General features: G+C 41.9%; 1 protein-coding gene across 3 annotated transcripts in view; it reads right to left on the bottom strand.

Annotated features, from left to right (window-relative positions):
* LOC110504116 (histone deacetylase 4) overlaps window positions 1–25,559 on the bottom strand; it is a 132,284-nt gene that overhangs the window by 67,099 nt on the left and 39,626 nt on the right. For all 3 annotated transcript variants that reach the window (XM_036974177.1, XM_036974162.1, XM_036974170.1), the window contains exons 3-5: window positions 19,314–19,464; window positions 15,252–15,372; window positions 10,438–10,556 (exon numbers count right to left, since the gene is read on the bottom strand). In XM_036974177.1, coding sequence (XP_036830072.1) covers window positions 10,438–10,556; window positions 15,252–15,372; window positions 19,314–19,464 — 391 coding nt within the window. The remainder of the gene's footprint in view (window positions 1–10,437; window positions 10,557–15,251; window positions 15,373–19,313; window positions 19,465–25,559) is intronic.

The raw sequence follows: 25,559 nt of genomic DNA, 5'->3' as shown, positions 1-25,559 counted from the left end.
ATCCTAATGCTGTTTATTTGTGTACGTATGGAAGACAACTGACTACATGTATTCCACATTTATGCAATATTGGGTTACATGAGTTTATGTGGCCCATCCACCTCCAGCCAGGCATCATTCTGCAGTTTTTTAGTTTAGGGTCGGGTGTCCCAATCTTTTAATTTAACCACTTTTGCAGTAACATATTTTTACACAACCATCCATTTCATAAATGGGAGGCATTAGAAATATGAAAAAAACATGATTGTGTTTTGTTCTACATCGGGTAGGGGTATCGAAAAATGTTTGAGGCCTTGCCACTCACTAGCCTATTTCTCTTGTCTTTCACCCCTAGACACTGACAGATTTATTCCCAGCAGCACCCACTAGGCATATCCTTCCTCTCTCTCCCTTTACTTCAATTAATCCAGACCAAACCAGTTGACCCTTTGACTTGGCCCGTGACCTTGTGTGAAATGGGTCCGGCAAGAGAAGGCACGCTACGTTCATTAGCGTAGGACTCAATGCCACGTCTGTGTCAAGTCGGGCAAGGCCCATGGGACTCTCTCGGCTTCATTTTATTCAAATGCTTTATTTAACCTTTATTTAAGAGAGTCATGCTGAGACCAAGGTCTCTATCACAGATGTGCCCTGTATACACGTCAATACACATCAATATTCACATCAATGCACGAAAAGAAAAACACAAATCATAGAAAACAAACATCGTTCAGTAAAAAGGTCCTCAATCAGCCTTTTGAATCGCCCTGGTGGAACCAACTCATCCAACTTTAGAGAGCCTTGGAGATCAATCCACAATTAAGGTGCAAAAAAAAAAACTAAAAGCAGATTTACCTAACTCTGTGGAGACCGGATCGGATATCTATCTAAGATAAAAAATAAAGTAAGGTACGGCGGAAGTTGCAATGCATCGATCTACTTGACTTCAAAGAGGGCAATGCTTACATTCTGATACAGAATGCAGTGATGTGTACCAAACCTAAAGCCAGAGTGTGGTGTCAGGAAAATAACCTCACACTCAACGTCAACAAAACTAAGGAGATGATTGTGGACTTCAGGAAACAGCAGAGGGAACACCCCCCTATCCACATCGATGGAGCAGTAGTGGAGAGGGTAGCAAGTTTTAAGTTCCTCGGCATACACATCACAGACAAACTGAATTGGTCCACTCACACAGACAGCATCGTGAAGAAGGCGCAGAAGCGCCTCTTCAACCTCAGGAGGCTGAAGAAATTCGGCTTGTCACCAAAAGCACTCACAAACTTCTACAGATGCACAATCGAGAGCATCCTGGCGGGCTGTATCACCGCCTGGTATGGCAACTGCACCGCCCTCAACCGTAAGGCTCTCCAGAGGGTAGTGAGGTCTGCACAACGCATCACCGGGGGCAAACTACCTGCCCTCCAGGACACCTACACCACCCGATGTCACAGGAAGGCCATAAAGATCATCAAGGACATCAACCACCCGAGCCACTGCCTGTTCACCCCGCTATCATCCAGAAGGCGAGGTCAGTACAGGTGCATCAAAGCTGGGACCGAGAGACTGAAAAACAGCTTCTATCTCAAGGCCATCAGACTGTTAAACAGCCACCACTAACACTGAGTGGCTGCTGCCAACACACTGACACTGACTCAACTCCAGCCACTTTAATAATGGGAATTGATGGGAAATGATGTAAATATATCACTAGCCACTTTAAACAATGCTACCTTATATAAATGTTACTTACCCTACATTATTCATCTCATATGCATACGTATATACTGTACTCTATATCATTGACGGTATCCTTATGTAATACATGTATCACTAGCCACTTCATACTATACTATGCCACTTTGTTTACATACTCATCTCATTTGTACATACTGTACCCGATACCATCTACTGTATCTTGCCTATGCTGCTCTGTACCATCACTCATTCATATATCCTTATGTACATATTCTTTATCCCCTTACACTGTGTACAAGACAGTAGTTTTGGAATTGTTAGTTAGATTACTTGTTATTACTGCATTGTCGGAACTAGAAGCACAAGCATTTCGCTACACTCGCATTAACATCTGCTAACCATGTGTATGTGACAAATAAAATTTGATTTGATTTGATTTAAAGCATAGCGCGCTATGATAAACTGTGTCCAATAGCTTCAATAAAGTCGCAGCTGCATTCTTATAGACAATATTGCCATAGTTTATAACCGGTATGAAAGTCGACTGAATGATTTGTTTTCTGCTATCTAATGAAAGGCATGACCTATTCCTAAAAGAACACCATTTGTATTATTCATTTCTTAACTAACTCATCAACATGCTTTTTGAAAGATAGCTATTCCTCAATCCAGATCCCTAGATAGTTATACACGGGGACATGATCAATGAGGGCACCATCCAATAACATATGCATAAATGATCAGATACAATTTTTACGTGATTTGGAGAACAACATATACTTAACACATACTCATAATAGCAGTCAGTGGATATTTGGTTCAGGGAAAGTTTGTTGTTTGTTTTCCTGCCCTTTCCCCCTTCAACGCTGTGTATCCTTGAATATGAAAAACAGGGAGAAGAGTTTAAAATGTACCTGTCTTAATGCACTTAGAACGAGATGCAGCCAGAGAATAGATCTGGCCCATTTGGGAAGAGCAAAAGGACTTTGAGTGTGTAGGGTTATATAATGAATAAGCACTTCTTGAAAGTGCACTTTCAATTTGAGGGGCTGAGGGGCTGAACTTGTGGTTGAACTTATTAAACTTGATTATCATTATTAAAAAAAAGAGCGGCGGAGGGCACTTGTCCAAAAGTCTTTTGTTAACAGGATCAGGGGCGGCCCGGTCGTGAACGCCATGCATTAGCAGCAGGAGTGTACGGGAACACATTCAAAGATGCAATTCCCCGGACAAATTATAATCCAATCCAGTGAAAATTAGCCTGACTCTCCCGATATGGCTGACCAAGCGAACAATAGTCTGAAGTAGTTGACAATAAGGTGGTGCAGACTACATGTATCCACAAAGCTGTCTTGAAGTAAACTGGCCACAGATGGATACAAGTGTTTACTTGTGTTTATTTTTGGCAGATACTGTATTACAGGATTTTGTGAGAAGGTGGAGGAGGGGGATTCAAGATGTCTTATTAAAGAAGGTACAGTTGGAAGTTTACATACACATTAGCCAAATACATTTAAACTCAGTTTTTCACAATGAATGACATTTAATCCTAGTAAAAATTCCATGTCTTAGGTCAGTTAGGATCACCACTTAATTTTAAGAATGTGAAATTATTTTTTTCCCATCACATTCCCAGTGGGTCAGAAGTTAACATACACTCAATTAGCCTTTAAATTGTTTAACTAGGGTCAAACGTTGCAGGTAGCCTTCCACAAGCTTCCCACAATAAGTTGGGTGAATTTTGGTCCATTCCTCCTGACAGAGCTGGTGTAACTGAGTCAGGTTTGTAGGCCTCCTTGCTCGCACACACCTTTTCAGTTCTGCCCACAAATTTTCTATGGGATTGAGGTCAGGGCTTTGTGATGGCCACTACAATACCTTGACTTTGTTGTCCTTAAGCCATTTTGCCACAACTTTGGAAGTATGCTTGGGGTCATTGTCCCTTTGGAAGGGACCAAGCTGTAACTTCCTTGACTGATGTCTTGAGAGGTTGCTTCAATATATCCACATAATTTGCCTGCCTCATGATGCCATCTATTTTGTGAAGTGCACCAGGCCCTCTTGCAGCAAAGCACCCCCACAACATGATACTGTCACCCCCGTGCTTCACGGTTGGGATGGTTTTCTTCGGCTTGCAAGCCCCGTTTTCCTCCAAACAGAACGATGGTCATTATTGCCAAACAGTTGTATTTTTGTTTCATCAGACCAGAGGACATTTCTCCAAAAGGTACGATCTTTGTCCCCATGTGCAGCAAACTGTAGTATGGCTTTTTTTTATTGTACTGCTACTCTCTGTTCATCATATATGCATAGTCACTTTAACCATATCTACATGAACATACTACCTCAATCAGCATGACTAACAATTTTTTTGTATGTAGCCTCGCTACTTTTATAGCCTCGCTACTGCATATAGCATGTCTTTTACTGTTGTTTTATTGCTTTACCTACCTATTGTTCACCTAATACCTTTTTTGCAATATTGGTTTGAACCTGTAAGTAAGCATTTCACTGCAAGGGCTACACCTGTTGTATTCGGCGCATGTGACAAATAAACTTTGATTTGACTTGATTTACAATTTTTTTGAGGTCTTGGCTGATTTCATTAGATTTTCCCATGATATAAGCGAAGAGGTACTGAGTTTGAAGGTAGGCCTTGAAATACATCAACAGGTACACCTCCAATTGACTCAAGTTGTCACGACTTCCGCCCGAAGTTGGTGCCTCTCCTTGTTCGGGCGGTGTTCGGCGCTCGTCTTCACCGGCTTTCTAGCTGCCACCAATCCATGTTTCTATTTTCCATTTGTTATGCTTGAGTGTACACACCTGGTTCCCATTTAGTTATTATTATTTCCCTATTTAACCCCCTGGTTCCCGTTATATGTTGTGCGTGATTGTTCCTGTTATGTGTTAGTCTTGTGTGTTTGGGATTGTATTTCCCCGAGTGGATATTTTGTACTGTTTATTTTTCCAGAGTAAAGTACATTATTTTTACTCAGTACTGTTTCCTGCGCTTGACTACGTCCTCACCTATACACCACTGACACTGACACAAATGAGGTCAATTAGCCTATCAGAAGCTTCTAAAGCCATGACATAATTTGCTGGAATGTTCCAAGCTGTTTAAAGGCACAGTCAATTAGGTGTATCTGTCTGTAAACAATTGATGGAAAAATTACTTGTGTCATGCACAAAGTACATGTCCTAACCGACTTGCCAAAACTATAGTTTGTTAACAAGAAATTTGTGGAGTGGTTGAAAAACAAGTTTTAATTCTTAGGGATAGGCTGTCGACAACATCCTGTGAAATTGGAGGGCGCGCAATTCAAATAAATAATTGTAATATTAAACATTCATGAACATACAATATCATTTAAAAGCTTAAATTCTTGTTAATCAAACTCCATTGTCTGATTTACAATAGGCATTACAGCGAAAGCATACCATGCGATTGTTTGAGGACGGCGCCTCACAACAACATATTTTTCAACCACCCACAGGCTTTGTAAAATCACAAATAGCGATTAAATAAATCACTTGCTTTTGAAAATGTTCCTCTGTTTGCAATCCCGAGCGTCCCAGCTACAACATGAATGGTCGTTTTGTTAAATAAAATCCTTCTTTACATCCCAAAAAGTCTATTTAGTTGGCGCCATCGATTTCAGTAATCCACTCATGCATGCATGCAGACAAAGGAGTCCAAAAAGCTACCGCTAAACTTTGTTCAAACAAGTCAAACTCCATTCTATTTAATCCTCAGGTATCCTAAAATGTAAATAAACTATAATATTTCATATGGAAAGAAGTATGTTCAATAGAAAAGTAAAATTAGTAAGCGCGCATCCTCTTCGTGGGGCGCGAACAGACTGATATTGTACCGGGACTCTTCCTACAAAAACTTCAAATTCTTGCTCATTTTTGAAGAAACAAGCCTGAAACAATGAACAAAGACTGTTGACAGGTTTCTACTGGAAACCATATGAATTGCAATCTGGGAGCTGGAATTACATAGGGCCCAAATCTTTCCATTACAAGAGCCTGTGACCTCAAAAAAAGAAAATTCCAGTTGTTTTTCTTTGTAATTTTACCTGCCATATCAATTGTGTTGTAGTCTCAGACATTATTTTAACATATATAGAAACGTCAAAGTGTTTTCTACCCAATGCAATTATATGCATATCCTGGCTTCTGGGCCTGAGTAACAAGCAGTTTACTTTGGTTACATCAGTCAGGCGAAAATTCAGGAAAATAGACCCTAGCTCTAAGAAGTGACTCCAACCTAAGTGTATGTAAACTTCCGACTTCAACTGTACATTGGAACCTTTACGCACTAGTTGCTTTGTAAGTGAAGACTGGTGGATGTGGATTAAGCTACAGAGGCATCAACACACTCGTCTACAAATGCTGCATTAGCTTTCACATCTCTCCTGTCACGCTTTAGTAAAAATCAGTCTAGAACAGCCACCACATAAAATGCATGTCACACTAGTAAAACACTGCAACACTGCTGAAGAAATAATACACTCACTAAAGTTGCATGGAAAGAGACATAAAATGAGAGAGGCGTAAAATTTGCCACTGGGCATTCAGTGCTGAGCTTTATTTGCAGTGTGGCCGAGTGGCTCAAGCATACCCAAAGGGCCTGAGCCAAAGGACGTGGCTGGTAGCCAGGAGTGGAGACAGGGCTGAGTCGGGGATGGATGGGTGGGTGGAGTGGGTAGATGGAGGTTTGTGCCCGTGCCAGGGTTTTCTCTGTTCTCTCACGCTCAGAGGAGATATGGCGGGGGGTAAAGTGTTGATGCAGGCAGAACCAGGGGCTTATGGCCTGTCTGACTGGAGGAGCCTGTTGGGGTTCACCAGGGACGCGGTGACTTTGAAGGGTGTTAGTGTGGCCACGCCAAACAACCCACTGCAGGGGCCCAACTGCACTGTCTGCTGACTCCAGTACATTTGTTTTTACGCTCCCCCTCTCTCTCTCTCACCTCTCTTTTTAATTCTCGCCTCTGTCTTATTCTCTCTCTCTCTCTCTCTCTGTGTCTCTCTCTCTCTCTCCTCAATTCCTAACCCTAACCCTCTCCCTCCCTTTCCCATCCTCTCTGGCACTTCTTCTTGTTCCCTTTATTTCTGCAATTGAGTGAGGGGAAGTCTTGCTAGCTAGTATTGACACTTCGCCGTATTGGCTACTGATGCATTCACCCCCAAACATTCTGTGCACTTTGCTTGAATGAAACACAGAAAAGTGAGGAGATGAAATCGCTGCTAGAGATAATTGACAGTAAACAAATTAAACCGTATCAAAATGCTAAGCTCCTGCTCAATACTTCTCCATTGACTGTACATTGAAATTCTGATTAAAGGCCTATAAAAGTAAATATTTTAGATAGACTCAGAAGTTACAGGTTCTCACCTCCCAAGTGGCGCAGTGGTCTAAGGCACTGCATCTCAATGTTTGAGGTGTCACTACATCCCTGGTTTCGATACCAGGCGGTGACCGAGAGACCAATGAGGCGGCGCACAATTAGCCCAGCGTTGTCCTGGTTAGGGCGAGGGTTTGGTCAGCCGGGATTTCCTTGTCCCTTCGCGCTCTAGCGACTACTTGTGGTCGGACGGGTGGCTGCAAGCTGACTTCGGTCGCCAGCTGGATGATGTTTCCTCCGACACATTGGTGCGGCTGACTTCCGGGTTAAGCGAACAGTGTGTCAAAAAGCAGTGCGACTTGGCAGGGTTGTGTTTCGGATGCATGGCTCTCGACCTTTGCTTCTCCCGAGTCCGTAGGGGAGTCGCAGCGATGGGACAAGAGTGTAACTACCAATTGGATATGATGAAAAAGGGTAAAAGTACAACAGCAAAAAATTAACTTACAGGTTCGCTAATACAAAACACATCAATCATATGTCCAGCAGATTTGAAGAATGACAGCCCTGTGCAGGTTACTGAATACATTTAGGAAGGTGCATTCCATTTTGGATTTATTAAAAGGACTGGAACTCATCGACAAGATTCTGAGAAATGTGCATCTATGGGAATGAACCTCAGAGGCACAGAAAATAACAGACAATATATCCATCTGTGAATTTAAACTATACTGGGCTCAAAAGGTAGATTCTCGTTGTGGTTTCTCATTTCTTCAGTGCTAATGAAACGTTCACATTGATACAGCAAGGAAACGTGGCCTTAAAATATCCACACACAAAAATACACTTCAGTTTCTCCACAAACATTTAGGAAAATAACATTGCTCCAGGGACCGAGAGGGTCCAGTCTTCATACTACTACAGACACAATCGAGTGAGTCAAACGGAGATAATCCAGGAAACTGAAGAGGCTCTACTTCACATTGTGAATGGGCATGTGATGAGGTGTATGGTTTGAGGCCTGAATGAGCTTCACTACCATGAAGATGGTCTAATTGATGAACATGGAGATGCTAATGCTACGCTAATTTCCATGATTCTCAGTGGGTGTACATAAAGGAGACCTCTTTCGGTGCTTTGTCTATTCCTATTCAAATCAACGGTGAACAAAAGAACACGACGCCAGACTGTTTTCGGTGTGATTGCTTGCATCAAACTGAAAACAAGCGGGCTGCAAATACAATACAAAAAAATTGAATAAAAGCCATCTGAATGCATTAGGTAAATGTGCAACTTGCAAGATCTGATTCAACCAACTCGGAATCAAAACCATAAATAGTTTCAAATATCCCAAACTGTTTCAGAGTAACTATTATTCCAATATACAGACATGGCTGTTTGTTATCAATGTAAAAATATTCACATTTTTATGTCCAATATATTGTTGTTGAATATCTACTGTAACAAAATGAATATCTCAAAAGCTAGTCAGTTGAAATGGCATTGCTTGTCAATTACTGCCTACACTACCACTAAGTGAAGACATTGAAAATACATTGGGGGGATTTTAGATCCCCGTGTTCCATGTTAGAGATATGATACGAGGGAGCGGAGGAAGAGACACGGATGAGAAGTGTGACATTTTCCTTCTGACATTAAAGACAGACAAAGCCTCCTCGCGACAGTATTAAAATGTGCAGCCACCGCAGTTATGCCTGCCGTGATGGGATCCGCCGGCAGAGCAGAGAGAAGTGGCGCCCGCAAAAGGGGAAATGACACGCACTGCAGTCTTCACCCGTGAGCGGTTTAATAACAGTGGAATACAGATAAAAAAACATGCAGATCCCAGTGAGGACAATAAGGTCTCAGTGCTTGGCTAAACAGCTGATAAAGAATAAAGATGAGGGGGTGGTGTGGACTGGGGTTTCCCGGTGTGGAGAGTGTGGAATGGGAATGTCTGTGAAGGGAGTGTAAAGCACAACCTGACTATAATGTGGAGAAGTGATATGAGGAGATTAACTTTAATTAGGAAGGAGGGGGGGGGGGGGGGGGGGGGAGTATGCATATGGTAGTTTTAATGTATACCTTTAACACAAAATTATATTACAAGCCTGGTACCTGAGCTGAGGTGCTACGCACAAATCGCACTATAGAGCATCTATCACCTTTTCAATGTTTGTATCCTTTTGCAAATTATTTGTGGATTCAAATAAAGTATTTGAAATGTGGATGTACAGCAGTTATCCCCGAGTGAACAGCACAAGGTATACAGTAGCAAATCTTAAACATTTCCAGACCCAAGTCTGTCTGTTCAAATTTTTTTTCACCTCCTCTTTAGGTGTCTAGCAAGGCTCAATCCTGGGCCCTCTCCTGTTTCTGTCATAACATTCCCACTCGTCGCCGGGATAACACATTCCTGTCCACATCCCCACAGGCGGCAGGGCTGTCGGTGCTCCAGAGTACACTGAGGTTGATCTCCAGCTGGATGAGCAGGGACAGACGTGTACAAACGAGCCCAGACGCTAACTGAATATTCACTGCCTATCCCCCACAGCGGTAGTAGAGTTTCTCAAAGGATTTGAAATGGGTACTCTCCAACCAGAACTGCTTGATATCAGACTCTGTATGTTTCATAGACAGCCTGCTTATTTTAGTTGGTTTGTTTTCTTATGTTTCTCATGTCAACACTGTTCTCATGTTGGTATTGATTTGTATAACCTTGCTGCTCTCTTGAACCACATTTCTTGGAGAAAATACACAATCTTAACAACAGAAACCCTTATAAATAAAGAAAGTAAATGAGAAAGCAGCAGAAATGCTGAGAAACTCTCCTTATACTAACCAGTCACAAGGAACTCTTGAATGTCAAGATAGGGATCATAGTAGTAACTGGGGTTGATAATCTACCCCACTATCATCTCTAATCTGCCCCAACACTACAATGCTCTACACACGGACACTGCTAATGATCCAGAAGCAAAGACCGCTGGGAACTGGTGATAAATCGGCCCGCACTGCATCACTGGTGGCAACTGTTGTGTCACCCATGACTACTGTCACAAAGTAACACAGTTGGCTAAATCTACTTTAAATGTTTTGGCTCAATACTTTGGCCCCATTTCCTCTTGCTGATCTGAAAAAGCCAGGATGTGTGGAGGCAATATGTTGGAGTAGGCCAAATGGAGTTGTCACCAAATTGCTTACACCTATTCACTTATTCACTTTTACTTAATCTAACTAACTTTTCCGATTCGTTTTAATGTGGAAAGAGGAAGTTGGAAAGGGAAGAGCTTTCAAACAGAGCTTCAAACACAGTCAAGGAAAGCAAAAACACACATTGATAGTGTACTCCAAAGTGAAAAGAGGTTAGAGGTTAGGGTCCAGGGGTAAGGTGGAGGAGGTCTACCTGTCTTGCGGAGAGGGAAGTTGTCTTTGGAGTCGTACATCCCCAGGATGGCGTGGTTGTAAGTGGACATCCCTGTCTGGGGAGGGGAGCTATGGTCCAGGGAGCTGTGCTGGGTCTTCCTACATAGGGAAGACAAATACACATTTACAATATTTCATTTGGGTCCTTCAAAGAGAGCAAAAGTCGCCCTCACTTGCAACTTCGAACCCACTGGAAATGTGATGAAAGAAATAAAATATGAAATAAATCATTCTCTCTACTATTATTCTGACATTTCACATTCTTAAAACGAAGTGGTGATCCTAACTGACCTAAAACAGGGAATTTTGACTTGGATTAAATATCAGGAATTGTGAAAAACTGAGTTTAAATGTATTTGGCTAAGGTGTGTGTAAACGTCTGACTATGTTTGGACCCCAGGAAGACTAGCTGCAGCTAATGGGGATCCCTAATAAATACAAACAGACACGCGCACACACACATACACATACACACACACACACACACACACACACACACACACACACACAGGCGCATGAGCGTTACCACAAACACAGGACACACAGTTCACTCCCCACCACACACAACCTCCTCTCAGGCAGACCTTTTTTATTTATGGCCCGACACTTTGCATGCCATCTCAGATTACCTACAATGCATATGCCCAGACTGAAGGGGTGCGAATCCCTGTTTGTAAACAAACTCGCTCTGACACGGCAACGAGCGGGAACAGATCTGATGGAGCCATAAAAGCTACTACTATTGCAAGGACCTGCTGGTGTGCGAACGATCTGCTGATGTTGCCCGTCTGTCCATGCCACTCTGTCTGACTGGGTAGCAATGGTGCGTGCCAGTTGATGTGGCTTCAGTAGTGTGAGGGAGAAACAGGCGTCTGTCTGTCTGCCTATCTCTGTTACTGCGTATCCGTCTATCCTCAGCTACCATTGAACAGTGTGTACCCGTCTGTCTCTGTGTCTGTCTTCCTTAACTGCTATTATGTTCCACTGTGTTACAGTAAAACATGATGAGGGCTTCATGTTTCTCAGTTAATAGCTAAGAGAGAAAATCATTGATGTTTCCTCTGGCCGGGGCCATTTGAGGTCAGCTGTCATCTTCGCAGCCCATTGAATTGTTCTGTCTGGCTTTCCCCTCCACCCTCTACACAGCGAGCCCGTCTAGGTTGCATGGCTGACATGTCTTTGGCTCATGTGGCAATTATAAAAATGCTGCCGTAGCTGTCAGAATATATACATGTTTTGATGAATAAAATATCTGGTGTTCGATGTTGTCTTAGAGTGCTCATTTTATGTGGCTGCTGTCAGTGGTCTTTTTTTGGGAGGTGGGGAAACAAACAAGTAAAGAGTAAACAAAACTAAGTATAACTCCTGTAAAACTGTCAAGACTAGCCCCAGCCTCCCTAATGCTCAATAACTTTGACAAGGAAGACCACCAATGGGGAGTTAAACTTCTCTCCAAGGACTTAAGGATTTAATCTGCATTAGGGGAAACAGCGCCACTGTCCACCCCAGTATCAATCAATCAAATATATTTATAAAGCCCTTCTTACATCAGCTGATATCTCAAAGTGCTGTACAGAAACCCAGCCTAAAACCCCAAACAGCAAGCAATACAGGTGTAGAAGCACAGTGGCTAGGAAAAACTCCCTAGAAAGGCCAGAACCTAGGAAGAAACCTAGAGAGGAACCAAGTTATGAGGGGTGGCCAGTCCTCTTCTGGCTGCGCCAGGTGGAGATTATAACAGAACATGGCCAATATGTTCAAATGTTCATAGATGACCAGCAGCGTCAAATAATAATAATTACAGTGGTTGTAGAGGGTGCAACAGGTCAGCACTTCAGGAGTAAATGTCAGTTGGCTTTTCATAGCCGATCATTCAGAGTCTGCTGTCTCTAGAGAGTTGAAAACAGCATGTCTGGGACAGGTAGCACGTCCGGTGAACAGAACAGGTCAGGTCAGATGTACCTTTGTTATTGTTTATGTTTTGTGGATGAAACGGAGGTAAGGTGCGTCAAGCAGCGTGGTAAAAAAAAAGGCAGTACATATTTGGCTGTTTGCAGTAGCTTCTTTGTTGTTGTAATATCCCAAACGGACGTGGCAGTTTCACCATTAAGGACTCCAGGTTAAACCATCACTACTACTGTAGTGAAAGAAAGAAAGAAAGAAAGAAAGAAAGAAAGAAAGAAAGAAAGAAAGAAAAGAGGATAGAGAGAGCGAAAGTGAAAGAAATCAAGAAAAATAAAGAGTGGTGCCAGTATGTTAATATTCATCGGGTGGTTCCTCTCAAAACCCTTTCTGTGCACCTCCTCATTTCCCCATATCAGAAGGCGACAGCAGAGGTCCCAGGAGATGGGCTACGTGTCTGCGTGAGGAGAGGTGAGAGAGAGAACAGAGAGAGAGGAGAGAGAGAGAGAGAGAGAGAGAGAGAGAGAGAGAGAGAGAGAGAGAGAGGAGGGGAGAGTGGGGATGGAGAGGTAGGGGTGGAGGGGGGGGGGGGGGGGGTGGAGAGAAATTGGGAAAGAGAGAGAGCAGAGGTAGAGAGAGAGAGACTGGTCCTGCATAGTAGATTCGATCTGAGGCACAGACAGTGAGACCCAATCATAAATAGACCATTTAGCCCATTGGTATTCAATATTTTTCAGCGTGGACCCCATTTTTTCCACCAGAATTTTCCCACCCCAAATCTAATAACACACCAATAAAATCGATAAATGTCTATTTTTACATCAACAATAACCTTCAATTCATTACATTTTCATCTCTAGATAGCCCTTTTCCTTTCTTATCAAAATGCAAATAAACCAATAAAAACAATTACTCTATATATATTTTTGTATTCTAATTTATCTTTTCTCAAAAACGTTTGTATATTGTCCCATAAAATAATTTGTAATCTTAATTATCCCCCCCACCCCCACCAAAAAGTGAATAAAAAATGAATACAAATGTTGACGCCCCATTAGGGTAACGCCAACTTTGAATACCACTGATTTAGCCTTTAACCCATGTACACTTGTGTAGAACTGAGTGGATTGCATAAGGTGCAAGCAATATGGAGGTAATTCTACCTAGTATCAGAAGGAGAGATGGAGCTATTACTATACTGCTTACAGCGCCTTGCAAAAGTATTCCACTCCCTGGAGTTTTTCCTATTTTGTTGCATTACAACCTGTAATATAAATTGATTTTTATTTGGATTTCATGTAATGGACAAACACAAAATAGTCCAAAATGGTGAAGTGAAAAAAAATTACTTATTTAAAAAATATATATATATTTCAAAAATTGAAAAGTGGTGCGTGCATATGTGCATTCACCCCTTTTGCTATGAAGCCCCAAAATAAGATCTGGTGCAACCAATTCCCTTCAGAATTCATAGAATTAGTTAAATAAAGTCCACCTGTGTGCAATCGAAGTGTTACATGATCTGTCACATGATCTCTGTTCTGAAGGCCCCAGATTCTGCAACACCACTAAGCGGCACCATGAAGACCAAGGGACCAAGGGACAAACTTGTGGAGAAGTACAGATCAGGGTTGGGTTATACTTTGAACTTCCCATGGAGCACAATTAAATTCATTATACAAAAAAATGGAAGAATATGGCACCACAACAAACCTGCCAAGAGAGGGCCGCCCACCGAAACTCACGGACCAGACAAGGAGGGCATTAATCAGAGAGGCAACAAAGAGACCAAAAATAACCCTGAAGGAGCTGCAAAGCTCTACAGCGGAGATTGGAGTATCTGTCCATAGGACCACTTTAAGCCGTACACTCAAAAGAGCTGGGCATTACGGAAGAGTGGCCAGAAAAAAAGCCATTGCTTAAAGAAAAAAATAGCAAACACGTTTGATGTTCACCAAAAGGCATGTGGGAGACTCCCCAAACATATGGAAGAAGGTACTCTGGTCAGATAAGACTAAAATGTAGCTTTTTGGCCATCAAGGAAAACATCATGTCTGGCACAAACCCAACACCTCACATCACCCCAAGAATATCATCCCCTTGGTGAAGCATGGTGGTGGCAGCATCATACTGTGGGATGTTTCTCATCAGCAGGGACTGGGAAACTGGTCAGAATTGACAGAATGATTGATGGCGCTAAATACAGGAAATTCTTGAGGGGAAACCTGTTCAGTCTTCCAGAGATTTGAGACTGGGATTGAGGTTTACCTTCCAGCAGGACAATGACCCTAAGCATACTGCTCAAACAACACTTGAGTGGTTTAAGGCGAAACATTTAAATGTCTTGGAATGGCCTAGGCAAAGCCCAGAACTCAATCCAATTGAGAATCTGTGGTATGACTTAAAGATTGCTGCACACCAGCGGAACCCATCCAACTTGAAGGAGCTGGAGCAGTTTTGCCTTGAAGAATGGGCAAAAATCCCAGTGGCTAGATGTGCCAAGCTTACAGAGACATACCCCAAGAGACTTGCAGCTGTAATTGCTGCAAAATGTGTCTCTACAAAGTATTTACTTTGGGGGGGTGAATAGTTATGCACACTCAAGTGTTTTGTTTTTTGTCTAATTTCTTGTTTGTTTTACAATAAAACATATTTTGCATCTTCAAAGTGGTAGTTATGTTGTGTAAATCAAATAATACAAACCCTCCCCCCCCAAAAAAATATATTTTAAATCCAGGTTGTAAGGCAACAAAATAGGAAGCTATGCAGCTTCCATGAAGAACAGAGAGTTCTGACATGTCATTATTTGGCGCATTGCACCAGCATAAGTAAGTTCAACTTTACCTATAGTTGGGTAAGAGTAAGGGTGTGGGGTGTGGGTAAGATACTCACCCGTACCAATAGCGTGGGTCAGTAGACATGCAGTGGTTGAGGCTGCGCTGGGCCAGGGCTTTCTTCTTGTTCAGGACAAATTCCTGCAGCCTCATCTTGACCTCTGTGCTGGCCACCGCACCTGGGAGAGATGAGCGAGAAGCCAAGGATTAGGGACTACAAAATGACAGGACAAGTACTACAAATACAACCTTCAGAATAGCCTGGAGGAACACGTATCATTCTGTTTCCCGCTTCAGATGTGGTTCCTCCTTGCTGTTGGATTAAACTTGAATATAGATCTTTACATGCCCCAATGACATTCAGTTAAAATATAGCCTTTCTATATAATTTAAAAGTAATATTAAACTGAATCCAATGGGGGAACAGAAATGAAACAACACGGAATCATTCTGAGTGAAATACTACTATAGAATGCAGCCTGAAGGAGTGACTGAACAGGGCCCGGTTTCCCAAAAAGCATTTTAAGGCTAAGTTCATCTTTAGAACCTTCGTAGGAGCATAATTAAATCTCCAAGCTGTTTCCCGAAACCATCATTATTAACGTATCACTTGAAAACGCTTTTGCTCTAACGCCTGCCTCAGATCACTCATAAGAACAGCTAACTGCATCGTCAGACCATTTTTTGCCTTCCCACGTCACTTTATACACAGAAGATCGCCGCTCAACATAAAATCACATGGTTTATCCGTCCACCGATAACTTCCGAACAAAGTTGACTAAAATACAAAGCTGCCAATGTCTTTGCAATTGATATAAACAAGTGAAGTATAAAATGATGCTTCAAATGAAAACGCATTATTAAAATATATTATACAGTGCCTTCAGAAAGTATTCACACCCATTGACTTTTTCCACATTTTGTTGTGTTTTTTTTGTGTGTCTCTGGCCTATACACAATATCCCATAATGTCAAAGAGGAATTATGTTTTCAAATATTTTACAGATTAATGAAAATCTGAAATGTCTTGAGTCAATACGTATTCAACCCCTTTGTTACGGCAAGCCTAATAAATTCAGGAGTAAACGTTTGTGTGCAATAATAGTGTTTAACATGATTTTTGAACGATTACCTCATCTCTGTAACCCAAACATACAAATTATATGTAAGTTCCCTCAGTCGAGCAGTGATTTTCAAACACAGATTCAACCACAAAGACCAGGGAGGTTGTCCAATGCCTCGCAAAGAAGGGCACCTGGACACTAGATGGTGTATCAATGCATCCAGTTAGTGCACACACTGTAGGTAGAAAATCACTCAGAGATTTCAAAATAGATACAGCGTGTAATGGCTATGATAGGAGAAAACTGATGATGGCTCAACAACATTGTAGTTACTCCACAATACTAACCTAAATGACAAAGTGAAAAGAAGGAAGTCTGTACAGAATAAAATATTCCAAAACATGCATTGTGTTTACAATAAGGCACTAACTACTGCAAAATATGTGGCAAAGAAATTAACTTTTTGTCCAGAATATAAAGTGTTATGTTTGGTGCTGCGTCATGTTATGGGTATGCTTGTAATCGTTAAGGATTGGGGAGTTTTTCAGGATGAAAAAGAACCGGAACAGAGTTAAAAGTCAAAATCCTAGATGAAATTCTGGTTCAGTCTACTTTCCACCAGTCACTGGGAGATGGATTAACCTTTCAGGACAATAAACTAAAAGACAGTGAATGTTCCTGAGTGGCCGAGTTAAATTATTATGTTGTATGTTTTTTTAGGTAGTAGATCAGCTTTAATATTGTAGATAGATTGTGGCTTCTATCAATGTAATTGTCTGCATTATTTCCAATCCCCCATATATATTTTCTTGTAAATATGTATATTATTTCAAATGTATAATAAATATATATTTTTTATATCAATTAGTATATTTGAGTTTAATATTTGTTGTAATATTTGTTCTGTATTTTCTGGTGGATTAAACTGAAATTGTAACCAGCTTTCTATGGCTTGTTATAAAAATAATTATATTTAGGATATTATTTAATTTTCAAATAACTGAAAGAAGAAAACATGAATCGTCAGCGTACAATGACACCTTTGTTTTTTTAAACCCTGGATATTGTAGTTGGATCGGATTTGAATAGCATTTCGATTGCCATAATAAATATATATGCCGATAGTGGACAACCTTGTTTTACTCCTCTTGACAATTTAATACTTTCTGAGAAGTAGCCGTTATTTACTATTTTACACCTTTAAGAGATTCTCCACAATTAAAATAGTCCAGGCATTTTTATATAAATCCCAGTCGTACTTTATCAAAGGCCTTTTCAAAGTCTGCTATGACTGCCAGGCCTGGTTTCCCAGAATTGTCATCGTGTTCTATTGCTTCCAGTACTTGTCTTATATTATATATGAATAATATTAGGATTAGGATGATAATATCCAACAATACCTTTAATGAAGTGTTCCAGATTTGACTCAAATTTACTTGAAAATCTATGGCAAGACCTGAAAATGGTTGTCCAGCAAAGTTCAACAACCAATTTGTCAGCGCTTAAAGAATTTTGAAAAGAATAATGGGCAAATGTTGCACGATCCAGGTGTGGAAAGCTCTAAGAGACTTAACCAGAAAGACTCACAGCTGTAATCGTTGCCAAAGGTGCTTCTACAAAGTATTCAGGGGTGTGAATACGTATGTAAATGAGGTATTTCTGTATTTAATTTTTAATACATTAAGCAAAAATGTTTAAAAAATATTTTTCTAGATGGGTGAGAATTGTTTGTATTTGATCCATTTTGAATTCAGCCTATACCAACAAAATGTAGAATAATTCAAGGGGTATGCATATTTCTGAAGGCACTGTAGGCCTTTTTCAATCATATTCAAATACATTTCATGTTCAATCAATTTAGTTATATTTTGCTACTTGTAGGCTACTCTATTTAATTTGTCTCAATATATTTAATGATGTGCAGCCTAACATGTGCACAATGATGTGCCAAATTAGTGATTTAAAGCATTTTTATTTCATTAGAGTAGGCCGCCTCAATATTTTCAGCCGTATGTGGTAATATCTCTCCAGGTGCTGATCCCTTGTCAGTACGGTGAAATAATTCTAATGTTCAGGAAAGATTTTAACAGAGAAAGCTGATCTGAGAGCAGCGCTCCCTTTCCTTAAATCCTATCAGTATCGACACATGTTCCAATGACGCACTGACCGACCATTCTCTCTGCATGGTGTATTGCGAAACGCGTGTTACATCTTCGGCCGTCGAAGGAAATATGCAGCATTAAAACACTCGTAAGCCTAAGTTCCATCGCTATCGGCAAACTGGGCCCAGAACTGTAATCTGTTGGAGCAGAGTCACACAGAGATTCCATAGAGGGAAAAATACATGCTTTCATGGGAATTCCACCGAGACAGTGGCAGTTAAATGGGCTTTTTTAGTGTGTTGGTGTGTTTGTTATTTTTTAAACAAGGTATCACAAGGTGTGTTCTCTCACAGCTCTCTCTTCAATTACCACCTCGCCATCACACCGTTAACACTTCCCAGAGGGGATCCTCCACACGGGGAGATGGAGAGAGAGAAAATGGAAAGAGTGAAAAAAAAAGAAGAGCAAGAGTAAAAAGGGAGCAAAATAAGTGTGTGCGTGTATGTGTGCGTGTGCATATGTCTGTACAAGTGTGTGTCAAGAAGAAACACAATGAGTGAGAATAAGACAGAGCTGACAACAAGTGACTAACATGTCAAGCGGTGAAGCAGCGAGCGTGGGGGACGGGACACACGGCACATGATGATTACTAATACAGACACATTTTAAATCACATTTCGGGGCCTACGTGCTGACTTTTATGAGACTGGAGGCAATTTACTACGGCACTTAAAAGGATACTTTAGGATTTCAGCATTGAAGCCCTTTACCCAGCTTCATCCGTGTTGTATTGCGGAGGACGCACGGCTCTCGACCTTCGCCTCTCCCGAGTCCGTACGGGAGTTGCAGCGATGGGACAAGACTGTAACTACCAACTGAATACCACAAAATTGGGGAGAAAAAAAGGGGGGAGAAAGTAAAAAAAGAAAAAGGATGTAATTCTGAGCCACTCACTCTCCTGGCAACGCTCCTTGTTCTTAAGCAGCAGGAGTTTCTGCTCCCTCTGATGTTTCTCTATCTCTTGCTCTTGGCGGTGTCTCTCCATCTTCCTCTGGTGCTCCAGCAGCTCCTGCTGATGCTTCAGAGCCAGGAGGTCCTGCTGGTGCTGCAACACAACGTTACTACAAACTTTACTGCGATGTTGATACAACTGCCTGCTGATGGCACTGCTACAGGGCATCTGGTAGTGCATAGGAAATGGGGAGAGGGAGGAGAACAGTGATTGGGGAGAGAGATGGGGTAGATGGAGATGGATGAAGGGACATGGGGGAGAAGAAGAGGGAGACAGAAGGGAGAGAGGGGGGAGACATGGTCACACATTGTCTGATATCACCTCATCTAGATAAACAAAAAACACACGGTTCTAAACACACACACACACACACAGACACACTTCCTTTCAATGGCAAAAATCTAACACCACTGGCTGACATCAATATCACTAGATTTCAACAGCAAGTGTCCCCTGCAGATTTCATATCAGCTGGGAAACACTAAAATTTCCAAAAATTGCATTCAGATGAGAAGTTGTGAGTGGAGGGAATAGTTCATACATATTTATTTGGGGGTGGGTAAACTTAGTTGAGGTGCATCACAAGCAACACAGTTCAAGGATGCAGAGTCCCTGAAGTCTATAGCCACTTGCGGTGTAAGTTCAAATACTCCATGGGGCTAACATTCATATTTTTTTTATGTGGACTCAAATTTATTGCAGTGTTGCGTAAAAAATAATCCCCCTGAAAATGAAGTTTAGGGGCTCAATTCAATCCAACCCGCAATGCAGTATTTGCGCAGTAGCTCTTTTTCCAATGGTCAAATGAACTCACAGAATGGTCTTGGGTAATGCATAAAGCCCACAACTACATCCAGGATGACCCCTGTCACATGTCTGCTTTTACTTTTCAGAATTATTCGTGTGTGGGCATGGGATGAATATTGTAAATCAAAGATGTGAAAAAAATTGATATCGTGCCCCATGTGGGATTAGAACTCACAACTATTGAACTATGAGCTAACTGTTAGTGGACTGCACCATCAATCGGTCACACTGATCTGGGGAAAAACGAGTTGACATTACCAACATTGTCATCTACAGTACTAGTCAAAAGTTTGGACACTACTCATTCAAGGGCTTTTCTTTATTTTTACTATTTTTTACATTGTAGAATAATAGTGAAGACATCAAAACTATTAAATAACACATATGGAATCATGTAGTAACCAAAAAAGCGTTAAACAAATCAAAAATCAAAATATATTTGTATATTCTTCAAGCTCAAATAAGCAAGGAAAAAAGACAGTCCATCATTACTTTAAGACATGAAGGTCAGTAAATCAGTAACATTTCAAGAACTTTGAAAGTTTCTTCAAGTGCAGTCGCAAAATCCATCAAGCGCTATGATGAAACTGGCTCTCATGAGGACCGCCACAGGAAAGGAAGACCCCTCTGCTGCAGAGGATACTTTCATTAGGGTTACCAGCCTCAGAAATTGCAGCCCAAATAAATGCTTCACAGAGTTCAAGTAAAATACACATCTCAACATCAACTGTTCAGAGGAGACTGCGTGCCGTATCAGATGATCTGGCCTCCACAATCACCCAACCTCAACCCAATTGAGATGGTTTGGGATGAGTGGGACAGCAGAGTGAAGGAAAAGCCCCCAACAAGTGCTCAGCATACGTGGGAACTCCTTCAAGACTGTTGGAAAAGCATTCCAGATGAAGCCAGTTGAGAGAATGCCTGAGTGTGCAAAGCTGGCATCAAGGCAAAGGGTGGCTACTTTGAAGAATCTAAAAGAAAAATATATTTTGATTTGTTTAAAACTTTTTTGGTTACTATATGATTCCGTGTGTGTTATTTCATAGTTTGATGTCTTCACTATTATTCTACAATGTAGAAATACTGTATTTCTTGTTACGATGGATGTAGCTACGAATATAAAAACATAATCCTCATAGCCTACATGTTTATTTTCTTCGTAAAAGCACATACACTGTAGATGGGTATGAAAGGGTAAGCAAAAATGTCATCATATGCGGAAATGTGCCTTACTGTCTTTTGAATTTTGTGTAACGTCAATTGTCTAGTCAGAGAAGCATCATGGCACACTTCACTTACCAAGACCATTACCAAATAAGGCGCGCTGTCACCTGCATTTATAGTAAGCCACATCTAGAAGGGAGTGTATTTCATACCGAACCCCTCCCTTCTGAAGGTGCCTCTACATCACAATTTCAAATCAAATTGTATTTGTCACATGCGCCGAATACAACAGGTGTCGACCTTACAGTGAAATGCTTACATACAAGCCCTTAACCAACGATGCAGTTTTAAGAAAATACCTAAAAATAAAGAGTTTAAAAAAGTAAGAGATAAGAAAAACAAATCATTAAAAAGCAGCAGTAAATAACAATATTAGGGCTACACACATTGGGCACCGGTGCAGAGTCAATGTGTCAATGTGCGGGGGCACCAGTGTTGAGGTATTTGAGATAATTATGTTCATGCAGGTAGGGTTGTTAAAGTGGCTATGCATAGACAATAACAGAGAGTAGCAGCAGCGTAGTGGGGGGGGGGGGGGGGGGGGGGGGGGGTTGCAAATAGTCTAGGTAGCCATTTGGTTAGCTGTTCAGGAGTCTTATGGCTTGGGGGTAGAAGCTGTTAAGAAGCCTCTTGGACCTAGACTTGGCGCTCTGGTATGGCTTACCGTGCGGTAGCCGAGAGAACAGTCTAGGACTAAGGTGGCTGGAGGCTTTGATGATTTAGGGCCTTTCTCTGACACCGCCTGGTATAGAGGTCCTGGATGGCAGGAAGCTTGGCCCCGGTGATGTACTGGGCCATATGCACTACCCTCTGTAGTGCCTTGCGGTTGGAGGCCGAGCAGTTAGCATACCAGGCAGTGATGCAACCCGTCAGGATGCTCTCGATGGTGCAGCTGTAAAATCTTTTGAGGATCTGAGGACCCATGACAAATCTTTTCAGTCTCCCGAGGGGGAATAGATTTTGCAGTGCCCTCTTCATGACTGTCTTGGTGTGCTTTGCCCATGTTAGTTTGTTGTTGATGTGGACGCCAAGGAACTTGAAGCTCTCAACCTGCTCTACTACAGCCCCACCAATGAGAATGGGGGCGTGCTCGGTCCTCTTTTTCCTGTAGTCCACAATCATCTCTTTTGTCTTGATCACATTGAGGGAGAGGTTGTTGTCCTGGCACCACATGGTCAGGTCTCTGACCTCCTCCCTATAGGCCAGGGGTGTCAAAGTCAAATGGACGGAGGGCCAAATAAAAAAATCAGCTACAAGACGAGGGCCGGACTGTTCGAATGTTCATTGAAAAATTTTTAAATGACGCATATAGTCTAGTGAACCTAATTGAACCTACTGAAAACCTAACAAATATATTACAATATGATCAGATAAATAAAGCAATATTTTCTTATGGCTCTGTCAGTAATCTTTAATTTTCAACAGACACAAAAGACAAATTTCCTTTATATAAATATCCCCATAACATGAACATTAAATGAAAGAAACCGGTATTCAAGGCACCATCAGTAGACTATATTTTCTATTTTAGCAAAAGTGGGCTAAATTTACTTCAAAGAAAAAACAATAATAGCAATTTTCTATCATCCACTCAACTGAAATATTTTTAAAATATAATTGGATTGAAATACAAAAAAATAAAGTGCAAAAATCTATTAATCAAAAACAACACTTTGTTTAAGGAGAAGTAACATGCAGTGAAAACAAATATTAAATTTTAACTTTTAAACTTGAACTGAGTAAAAACTCTAAATATGTGATTGCACAGTAATGTTCACTTGTTTGAGGTTGAGGGTGATACTTGGTGGTGTCCCATCTTTTCCACAAGTTCATCAATGTTCGGGGTAAGGCTCTGAGCTGAAGAAATCCTCAGAATTGAGTGGAGGTGTTCAGCAGTAAGTCGACTTCTGTGTGATGTTTTGTTCAGGTTCATCAAAGAAAACAGTTGTTCACACAGGTATGTGCTGCCAAACATAGACAACGTTTGAGCAGCCTGGATGCGCAGCTGGGGCATTGTGCCGGGGAGGAAACGGGCGAACTCCGCAGCACCCACTGCCGCATATTTTGCCCTCAGTGCATCATTGCATTGGAGGTCAATCAACTCCATTTGGAGGTTTGGTGGTGAGCGTTCCACGTCAACAGCAAATGGGTTACCGAGCAGTTCCAACCTGCTTTTTTGTGCTTCAAAGTCAGCAAATCGGCGTCGAAAGTCAGCGGCAAGCATACCTATTTTATCAGCCAACTGTGTGCTCGGGAACGCACTGGTAGAGAGCTTCTCTTTCATGGTCTGGCAGCTGGGAAAGTGGCTCAAATTTTCTTTCCGCATCTGCGTCTCCCACAGAGTCAGTTTGGTTTTAAATGCCTTCACTGTACTGTACATATCAGAGATGACACGATCCCGACCCTGCAGCTGCAAGTTTATTGCATTCAGATGACTCGTAATGTCACACAGAAAAGCCATTTCACACAGAAACATTTCGTCTCGGAGTTGTGTTGTGTCTTTCCCTTTGCTGTCCAAGAACAGACAAATCTCCTCACGAAGCTCGAAACATCTTTGAAGCACCTTTCCCTGGCTTAGCCATCGCACCTCTGTGTGATAAGGCAAATCACCATGCTCCGTTTCTAACTCCGTCAGAAATGCCTTGAACTGGCGGTGATTCAAACCTTTGGCTCTGATAAAGTTAACTGTGCGCGTGATGATGCTCATTACATGCTCCATTTTCAAGGCTTTACCGCACAACGCTTCCTGGTGTATGATACAATGATAAGCTGTCAGCTCACCTGTCGCGTTTTCCTCTTGCATCTTTTCCCGTATCTTCGCCACCAGTCCGCTCCTGTGTCCACACATCGCAGGTGCTCCGTCGGTTGTCAAACCCACGAGTTTTTCCCAAGGCAGCTCCATCTCATTTACACATCTTGACACCTCTTCATACAAATCATGCCCCGTAGTTGTGCCATGCATAGGACGTAAAGCCAAAAACTCCTCTGTCACGCTTAGGTTGGAGTCCACTCCGCGGATGAAAATTGACAACTGGGCAATGTCAGAAATGTCGGTGCTCTCATCCACAGCCAAGGAATATGCAATAAAATCTTTTCCCTTTTTCACAAGCTGCTCTTTTAGATTGATGGACAACTGGTCTACTCTCTCGGCAATGGTGTTTCTGCTCAGACTCACATTTAAAAAGAGTTGCCTTTTTTCTGGGCAAACTTCGTCACAAACTTTAATCATGCAGTTTTTGATGAAATCCCCCTCCGTAAATGGCCGGGCTGATTTAGCGATCTCTTCTGCCAAAATAAAACTGGCCTTGACAGCAGCCTGGCCTTGTGATTTGGCTTTTTTGAACAGAGCCTGTCGAGATTTGAGGCCTCGTTTTAATTCCTCTGCCTTTTGTAGCCTTTGTTCCATGTCCATATTCTTGTTTTTGTCCGCGTGTTTCGTTTCATAATGTCGTCTCAGATTATACTCTTTCAGTACCGCCACACTTTCTCCACACAGAAGACACACAGGTTTTCCAGCTACCTTCGTGAACATATACTCCGACTCCCACCTTGTTTGAAACCCCCGGTTCTCAGTATCCACCTTCCGTTTTGCCATTTTTGATGGGTATCTGAAAGTTAATTTTACTGTGATGCTGACGACTGCTGTGCCAATAAATATTGAAATGAAGCAGCCTACTGCTCGGTGCGTCACCTTTGCATTGTGGGAAATGTAGTATTGGTGCGTGTAAAAGATCTGCGGGCTGCCGGCTTGCTGCGGGCCGGTTCTAATAATAAATCAAGATCATCCCAGGGGCCGTAAAAAACCTTCTTGCGGGCCGGATGTGGCCCGCGGGCCTTGACTCTGACATATGTGCTATAGGCTGTCTCATCATTGTCGGTGATGAGGTCTACCACTGTTGTGTCATCAGCAAACTTTATGATGGTGTTGGAGTCGTGCCTGGCCGTGCAGTATGAGTGAACAGGGAGTACAGAAGGGGACTGAGCACGCACCCCTGAGGGGTGTTGAGGATCAGCGTGGCGGATGTGTTGTTGCCTACCCTTACCACCTGGGGGCGGCCCGTCAGGAAGTCTAGGATCCAGTTGCAGAGGAAGCTGTTAAGTCCCAGGGTCCTTAGCTTAGTGATGAGCTTTGAGGGCACTATGGTGTTGAACGCTGA

This window comes from Oncorhynchus mykiss, chromosome 3, assembly GCF_013265735.2.
Source record: "Oncorhynchus mykiss isolate Arlee chromosome 3, USDA_OmykA_1.1, whole genome shotgun sequence".
Lineage (NCBI taxonomy): Eukaryota > Metazoa > Chordata > Actinopteri > Salmoniformes > Salmonidae > Oncorhynchus > Oncorhynchus mykiss.
Note: the sequence above shows the minus strand (reverse complement) of the source record. Positions and strands in the feature narration are given on the sequence as shown.